Below are 9,316 nucleotides of genomic sequence, written 5' to 3'. Positions count from 1 at the left end.
TGATAAAACACAAGTCCTACTCACAATGCTGGAAGAAAATACACACTATATAGATAATACAGAATGTTTAATCCAAAACAAATTAGTCTGAATACTGTAAAAATGTCAAAACAATATTATATTATCCAGCCATCCATTAGTCCGATACGGGTTGCGGGGAAGCTGGAGCCTATTCCAGCAATTGGCAAACTCATTTTGATAGAGTATAAAAATATTTACAAAATATTATCCTTCCAAAACAAACATGTTGTCTATGCACTGTAATGTATTTATCCACCATATAACTAATAATAGTAATACAATAATACTACCTAATCCATAAAAAGAAAGAAGAAAAAACAAAAACTATAGCACAACTATAGCACTGCCAAATATATTTTGACTGATCTATCACCTTTAGAACTGTGATTAAACTGTTCACGTTTCATGTAGATAGTAATTACATAGCCCTGTTGCTATTTCATTAATATTAAAGTATCAAGTGTCACTTTCTGGCGTTGCTGCGTTTACACAGAAATAGCTCCTGAATGTTTGGCCTCCAGTTAACTCCATGTTATTCCAGATTAAATAAATTTTTATTTAAAAGAAGGTCAAATTGTTGTTGTTAAATTCTTCATATATATATATGTATATATATATATACATATATATATATACACACGTTTCTCCATCTATCTTTATATACTTTTAATAATTTTTCTCTTTCACTCTCTCTCTCTCTCTCTCACACACACACACACACACACACACACACACACACACACACACACACACACACACACACACACACACACACACACACACACACACTTTTTTCAACCTCCAAGTGGGTTGCCGCGTGTTCGCTGCTGCTGGCCTCGAGAGATCGCCGCTGCGGTCGAGAAGATGACAGATTGACGTCATCGGGACTGACGCAGAGCTGAGCGAGAGAGGCAAAGCAGCAGCAGCATCCCAGCTAACCAGCGGTACCCTATCAATCTCCTACCACCAACGAGTTGTTTTGTCACTGAGCATCCTCCAGAAATAACGGTAGGGACACCCGCGCGAGGTACAACTCAATAATGCTTACAAAATATCTGTTTTGAACAGGGCCTTGGGAGCGGTTATGTTTTTTGTAGTCGCAGTAATTTCCCTTCGTTGTGGTTTGGTTGTCATTGTAAGGTTAGCAAAGCTAGCTGTGTTATTAGCTGCATCCTCAATACATTTGAACAGGTGGTCAGTTCCATCAAAGCGCCACAGAATTGGCAAAATTGATGTGTGTGTGGACACTGCGGCGGTATTATTTATGACAAAACTGTACTCAATAGATGCCATTCTCAGACCCCCATATTATCATGATCTGTAATGCTGTAATAACCGTATTGAAAGCGTGATTTCCCTTCGAGGAAGTGAAACAAGATAGTCAAATCTGCTTGCTTCCTGGCTCACCAAGCAACATGATGCTAAAGTATCTAGGCTATGTAATTATAGCTATAGACAAGCTACCACAGACTTATGTTATTTTAATTTTTTCTTTCTTTTTACTTTGGTCTTAATCTTATAATGTATTCATTTTCCACTAATGAAAGTGCCATTTTCCAAAATGATCATACTTAGGTAATTAAAGAAAAGACCAACAAAACATTAGAAGGGTAAATATAGTTATATGTTGATAGTAGAGCATTGTAGCATGAGGTATGTTGTCAGTGTTGAAAATGTTATTTCATATTTTACCATAACAGTCATTACTGGGTTGTCAATATTTCACATGCTTAGACTGTATAAATACAAAAACAAAACGCTGATACACTCCTTAAAATGTAAATAATAACAAGATGCAATGATTTGAAAATAATTTTCAATTTGAAACACAAACACTAAAAAACATGATGAAACCAATTGATTCTCTCTCTCTCTCTCTCTCTCTCTCTCTCTCTCTCTCTCTCTCTCTCTCTCTGTCTATATATATATAATGTATACTTACTAAGAATATATGCTCATTATGAGTTTGAATTTCAGATTATTAACATATCCCACAAAAGGTGTAATGCATAATTTTTTGTTTTAGCAATACTCTGCAATTGTTAGGGACCATTTGCTGTAGGAAATAAAACACAATATGCAGACTTGATAAGGACTTTTAGTTGAATGTGGTTGACATATGAACTGCGTGCAGCTATGTTGCGATAAAGGAGACAGAATATGGTTGAATATGGTCATACAGGAATGAAAAAGACCTTGCTTGAACAAAAATGCCATCTGGACAGTGCATTTATTTCTAAAATAAACACACACAAAAAGGGTAGATGGTCTATGTCTTCTTCTGCACATTTCAATTCATTGCATTTTGTTTTTATTTGTATTTTCTATAGCCAACTATTTTTTTTAATGAGGGTAGTATGGCCATCAAAAAGAATGGGTTATAAAGGTGTATGTCTACAGATGTTAAATCAGTGCATGTCTTTAAATTTTAACAAATTGTTAAACAAATTTTTAAGAAACGTCTTTGACAAGATAATAATGTCTATATTGACAACTCTATTGGCATGTGATACATCAAGGTTACATACAAAACAAGATTTTGCACAATAAGTGTTAACATGACTGTCATAAACCCAACAATTTGAATTTTCCAGTTTTATTATTTTTTATAGGGAACCAGTAATATTGTATATATCACAAATTTACATTTTGTTGCTAGTTGTATTGCAATTTTGCTAACTGAGCTACTAACTTTTGGTACTGGCATCTAAAAACTTACAACACAAATGCATCTAACATTTTTCAGTATCATGAGACATTATGTGCAGGGTATTGCCACAAACAGCGGTTCATGTCATGCAATATAGTATTTCCACCTCCTTTCCACAATCCATTCCTTCTTTATTCTCCTTTATTCATCTATTATCATGCTTTATGCACACCCCATTTTGCCCCTCCCATCCATGTTTCTGTTCTCCTCAAACCTCCTTTCCCCCTTTTTACACAATTCTATCCCCTTCTCTGTTCTGCTTTCCCTCCCCTCCTCTCATGGTCCACCCTGTTTTCTCCCACTGCCACAGAGATAAAAGATAAGATGGCCACCTCCTCCTCCACTCTGGAAGAAGACGAGAGTTTGAAGAGCTGTGAAATTTTTGTGCAGAAGCACAACATCCAACAGATCCTCAAAGAGTGCATTGTGAACCTTTGCATCGCTAAGCCTGAGCGTCCTATGAAGTTCCTGCGGGAGCATTTTGAAAAGCTGGAAAAGGTTAGTGATAAAAAGTAAAGTTTTAGCCTATGTTTAAATGTGGTGCTCGGTGAGATATATTTTTTCAAATTACCATGCACTTTTTTAACCTGACTAGGAGTGTGCTTGTACCAAGTAGGGTTTATCACAATTACAGTTAAACACATCATATTAACTATCTCACAGGTTCATGCAGTATACAGTGACTACTTAATTGGACACAATCTGTATTTGTTTTTCTACATTCCTCCATTTTAGTTAAAGTTTGTATGTGGGAATGAGCAGACAAAGACCATCTCAGACAGCTACAGTGTAAAAAAGATTTTACTCAACCCATTATAATAGTGTTTTCATCCTATGATAGCAGAATTCTTCAGGGAGTGTGAGAAGAGCACCCATAAAAGGCCAGTGTCTTGCTTGCAGACTCAGATAGCAGACTTTTTGTATCTGCCCTTTTATTGGTCTGTCTGTCTGTGACCAAAGAGACAAAAGAGATGATACATTCATCAAAGGATAACTACTGCACATAGAAGAGATTTGGCTTCTTTGAATGGAGAGAAAAGAAAACTCACGACTTAAAAGTGGATTAAGGAGGGTAATTCTTGTAAACACATTACTGTGGTCAACATGCAACGTGACCGTTCCCTGTGCAAGTGTACGTGTATCTGTGTTTTTTTGATGAATATGTGTACTGATTCTGGCACCACTAGAATAATAAAATGATGTATACATGCAATATGTTTTTACAAATCCTCTATATTTGTAAGTTGTCCATTGAATTATAACAACGATTTTACTAAAAATGGACATCATTCTTTCAATTTGGATAAAATCTTAGACCAGTTGACATACATATTTAACACATATACAAATTAAATGGTCTTCAAAACACAGTTGGCTCCCCCAGTATTTAACTTAGGAGGTTCGTTATTCAGCTTTGTTCATGCAGAGACCCAGTTGGCCAGACTGCTCATGAGTGGATCATGAGATTTGTTTGTTTAAACAATGGGCTCTTTTTGACACCACTGGTACAAATAGGTCATAAAGGTGTATAAATGAAGCAGCAGAATGTTGATTTTGGCCTTAAAAGAATTTTGCCTAGGGATGAAATTGCTAACAAGAGAAATAATTGTGAAGAAAAATCAAATAAAGGCCTGGAGTTCACTATCTTTACATCTGGCTGGAGGGGGAGGGGGGTACTGCAAATATGTATGTGTGTGTGCTACCATGTGACGGCTATTTGATTAAAGCAGTTATTAATATACTATTTTTCTTTTTCTAGCTATACAAATTCTTCATTGACTTGATAAAAATAATGTAGACTCGACTCTTATTTACAAATACAATCTATAAGTCTATATTACACAAGAAAAGGTCATATTAAGCTGTTATTTGTCCAGAATGATCAAAAAGACTCAGCATCAAAAAAGCACAGCACTGATGGTAGAGCTACTGCTGCTGTTACTGGGGGACTGTAATGCTGCAGCGTCAGAGAGGCAGTACGAATACTAATGAAGGTGATGAAGCTCAGCTGAAGGAAGTTGCAAGTGGTTCATGTTTAAGACAACATGGTGCATGATGGTTATCTCAATACCACATATTTCTAAAATGTTTTTGCGTTAAAAATTTGAATGTATTAATGCATGCATCATTTCAATTAAAAAATGTGGGAAAATAGCTGTTCACGGTTCATACTGGCACATATTTACCCAAAAGATTTGTTTTTGGACGTGCTAGCCAAAGTACTAAGCTACATTTTTCAGGCTCATGTCAGTCAGATCCATGTCATTGTCAAGTGAAGCTCATGAACAAAACATGTTAACAGCCTGTTTCAGTTAGATATTGTTTGTCTTTATTTCAAATAACTTGTCAATAATTTGCTAGTCGTCAGACTGTCATGCACACATCCATAGATGAAGTTAAAAAATGTGTGTGAAGTGAGCGTGAAACGTCAAAGGAAACATGGAGATGTCTTCTCTAAATCATTGGTGCTGTGCAGATGTTGGATGTTACGGCCCGTGCTGTCTTAGACAGCTGTGGTCGTTTATATTTTGATTAGGGGCGGCAGAGCGCTGCCTGGAGTGGCTAAGGCTAGCGCCTTTGTCCCCGCCCCTGTGTGACTGGCACTCCTCTGGGCCAGTCAGGCTGCAGCCTACGGGGATGCTCCGGCTGAAAAGGCTGCAGCCGAGGCAGGTCTGGAGGGGGAGAAGCCAGAATGGCTTCGGCCGCTCTCCCCCTCATGTTGTGCACCGGGTGTGTGTGTGTCGCGACCACCTCCTTTTCCACAATGGGTGCTTACAGTGTTTAGTCTTGTGGTTAAGTTTACTTTATGGTGATAGTTTTAGGGCTGGGCTAGGTTAGCGTTTTATTGTGTTGTGACGACGGTCACGTTAGGTTATGGGCCTGCTGCTTTTGTTTGGTTGTAGTTCCCTCACCGAGTGGCGGCTGTGTTTTGGCGTGCACTCGGTGAGTGTTTGGTATAGGTTTTAGTTTGTTTCTTTCTGCAGGTCCGCTAACCCCAGCTCATCTTTATATTGTTTTACAGGTTGTCCATCACTTTGCACGGGAAATGTAAATAAATGCGCTTTCATTTTAAAGTAACATCTGTCCATGTCGAGTGTTTTGTTACGCCCTTCCCTACCCCTTAAGTCGGGTCGTAACAAGTGGGGGCTCGTCCGGGACACAGGTCTGATCATTTAGAGACCATGAATGTGGTGAGAGAAATTTTTAAAAGGATTCTGAGATACAAATCAGAGCAGGACCCTTCACTACCACTGACACCTGGTAGAAAGGATTTACACGTCAGCTGTGCAGGGGCGGGTCTAGAAAAGTTCTGATGGGGGACCAGGCAGGGGTACTGATCAGGAAAAGGGTGGCAGAAATTAGATATATTTTATAAGGTCTTGATTGTATGTAGTATTGAATTGATTATTACAACTAAAGTGATCATCTAATGTAAAAATGCAAAGAAAAACCCAAGTGAGGAAGATCTCTTTCTGTTGATACAATACAGTAAAAATGGGCATATTTCAGGCATAGTCACGAATGGTGATTAAGCCCTAATATATATATGAGCCTAATACACACACACACACACACACACACACACACACACACACACACACACACACACACACACACACACACATATATATATATATGCTCTCCAGAACATATCTGCCAGAAATAGTCTACCCAGTTCAGTCCTGTTGTTTCTTCTGCAGGAGCTATGTTTTTTTTCATGAAGATTTACCAGTATTATCAATGCTGCTGGATGTACAAAAGTACTTAACCAGTCTGCATCCACTTGCATGCTGTGATTATAGTCTTCTACAACGAGACCTACATTTCTAACTCCTTTGTCTTCCTCTCTACAAGTAAACAACTATCAGGCTATTGTTTAAAATATGTAATATTTTGACTGCTTCCATGACTGAAAGATAAAAAAGACTTGTTTATCATTCCTTGTAGCATGACAGGAAATATTTTGACTAGAAAGAGAAACTCAGTTTGGGGTTTTCCTTTATGAAAAAATACAACACTGTGTCATGGAAGACATATCCTCCCCTTTTTGTTTTTTGCTGTATGAGCTTTAAATATTTGATGTGCTTGATAAATAGAAAATCACATCATTTCTTGTACTTTTACTGGGGTGGAGACCACCTTGTGAGCTAACCCTAAAATAACATGTTATGATTAATCATTGTTTCCCTGTGTGCATTGTCAAAGCAGCATCTTTTATGGTAATTAACGTATAATGTTTTGTTTGAAAAGCAGGGACTGAATTGTCATGTTGTTAAATTATAATCATCTAAGTGTTTGAAATAAAAACTGCAGACTTCCTTCTGTTGTCAACAGGAGCTCGAAAATATTCTGCTCAACTAGTCCAAATCTGTGCTTATATTTGAGGTCAGTCATTCATGGAGCTGAAATGGACCATGAATTCTTTTGTGGTGGCCTAGTTATTTAAAGGGCTTATTGTGTTCCTTTCCAACTGCGCAGGGTAATTTTGAGGACAAAATTTCATTTAATCATCCATGCCCATTAAATCTGATCTAATCAGGAAGAAAATTGCCATTAGGGAAAGATTATCTTAAATGGAACAAAAAATACTGAAATGTGAATATTTGGTCAAATCCCATAGATCAGGTTTGAACAGTTTAAGTTCTGTTTTAGATCGAGAAGCCATTAAAGAAATATGAGGGGACAAAAGACTCCTTCATGACATCTTCTCCTGTATTTCACTCTCCATGCTTGTGTTTTTCCTTCCCCTCTCATGGCCATGCTAGTCAGCACCTCCTCGCCCACTACAGGCGGTTACCTAGGCAACAGCATAGGATGGATAGATTGTAGACTTGTGTAGTGAGCCTAGTTATACACAAAGTTGTTTCCTTGTGTTCTAATCTGTTGTTTTTTTGTGTGTGACAGGCATATATCCCTTTCTCCCTTCTTGACAGTCCTAACTTCATTTAATTTCTTCTTAGCATCCCTTTCATTCAACACCTTCAGGCTGATCTAAAACATCACGTGTCCATTACTCACTCTCAGTGAATAGTGTTTGCCATGTTTTTTTTGTCCCATTTTTTCTATTTAAACATGCTTTCTTTCTTTCTTTCTTTCTTTCTTTCTTTCTTTCTTTCTTTCTTTCTTTCTTTCTTTCATAAAATTATCAGTCTGACTAGTTTGATTTGAACCTTTGTGTTGATATAATAGCACATCTTTATGGCATCTTGCTTCTTTTCATATTACCCATTGAAGCATGGTAATAATGCCTTTTATCCACACAGTAGCTTTAGATTGTTTTTTCTCTCTTTCTCTCTATTTCTATTACCTCAAAGTGTAATTGCAGTAAAGTGGCATTCTGTTAAATTATCCTATTTGTTTGTGTGTACTATGTACTGTAACTTCTTAGCAAAGTTCCTCAGTTTACAATAAAAAGATTGTAGTTGAACATTAAGTTAGCATCTTAATAAAAACTTGGAAATGACATTACAAGTCTGTGATATAAGGCAATTTAACCTATGGTTACCAAAATGCAGAATTAGTTGTTACAGAACTTTGTGCCAGGGTGACGTGCGTGTAAGTGATTGCTGTTACAGTCTACTTTAGACATAGAAGTGCCAAAACGTAATATGTGAGTGTGGATATGCCTCTCAAAGTAAGCAGCTTGGACCACAGATGCTTTCTTGAATCAGGCATATTGCATCATCCTATTTAACAGTGTCCTGGTGTCTTGCAAGTGCTGTTGTTGGCTTTGGCTACAAAAAAAAACAAACAAACAAAAAAAAAAAACTATTGCTGCTAGTAAATATCCAGTCCCATGAGAACAAATCTAATGATTTAAGACATGTCCATGCCCTCCTTCTTCAATTTTCACTCTCACTGTGTTGGAAATAACACTTTGATATTTGCATAACACCACCTGGCAACTAGATGTTCAGCCCAGTAACAGCCATCACTTCTCAACTCCATCTGTCGATCTGTGGTTTAAACATGAGTCTAAGCATTCTGAGTATTGTGGGCATCACAAGTAAACTCAATTCTGTCCAGCTGAATTGATGTTGTGGCACATTTTTCACTAGTGTCCAGTCTCTGGACCAGCCAGGTACTAATATCTGTCACTTCTTTGTTTCAGATTAGCCATATTTTCCTTAACAAAATAAACAGGAGACAAACTATTTGTCCAGAAACCAAGATATTGTTGTGAGACAGATTAAAGAAAAATCTAAATTTTCATACAGGAATGACTTCAGCTGTTTCTGGTGTTAACTTTCATGGTTATATGAGCAGATAAAAATTTAAGGTATCAACCCAGCGGTACATGGTTAATATCTGCTGGAACAAATTTATCAATAAGAGTGCATAGTTAAAGAAAAAACAAACAAACAAAAAGATAAAAGTATACACCATAAGCATATCAAAGTTACTTAAAGTGTAACTACACCCCTTACTCTTTGCGTAACTACACCCACCGCCAAATTTTGAAAAATGCCCCAAATTGCATAGGTTGGGATGGGAGATGTAGGGTGATCATGAAGCGGAGAGTGGGAGGGCTGGGAATACACAGGTAGAAATGATGACAGACAGCAGCTCAGCGGGCACTAGCAA

General features: G+C 37.4%; 1 protein-coding gene across 1 annotated transcript in view; it reads left to right on the top strand.

The window, feature by feature from the left end:
* Window positions 1-830: 830 nt before the first annotated feature.
* The window catches only part of prkar1b (protein kinase, cAMP-dependent, regulatory, type I, beta), a 66,048-nt gene continuing 57,562 nt past the window's right edge, over window positions 831-9,316 (top strand). Inside the window, exons 1-2 of the mRNA XM_041973925.1 lie at window positions 831-1,029; window positions 3,042-3,229. Coding sequence (XP_041829859.1) covers window positions 3,056-3,229 — 174 coding nt within the window. The 5' untranslated portion in view covers window positions 831-1,029; window positions 3,042-3,055. The remainder of the gene's footprint in view (window positions 1,030-3,041; window positions 3,230-9,316) is intronic.

This window comes from Melanotaenia boesemani, chromosome 2, assembly GCF_017639745.1.
Source record: "Melanotaenia boesemani isolate fMelBoe1 chromosome 2, fMelBoe1.pri, whole genome shotgun sequence".
Lineage (NCBI taxonomy): Eukaryota > Metazoa > Chordata > Actinopteri > Atheriniformes > Melanotaeniidae > Melanotaenia > Melanotaenia boesemani.
Note: the sequence above shows the minus strand (reverse complement) of the source record. Positions and strands in the feature narration are given on the sequence as shown.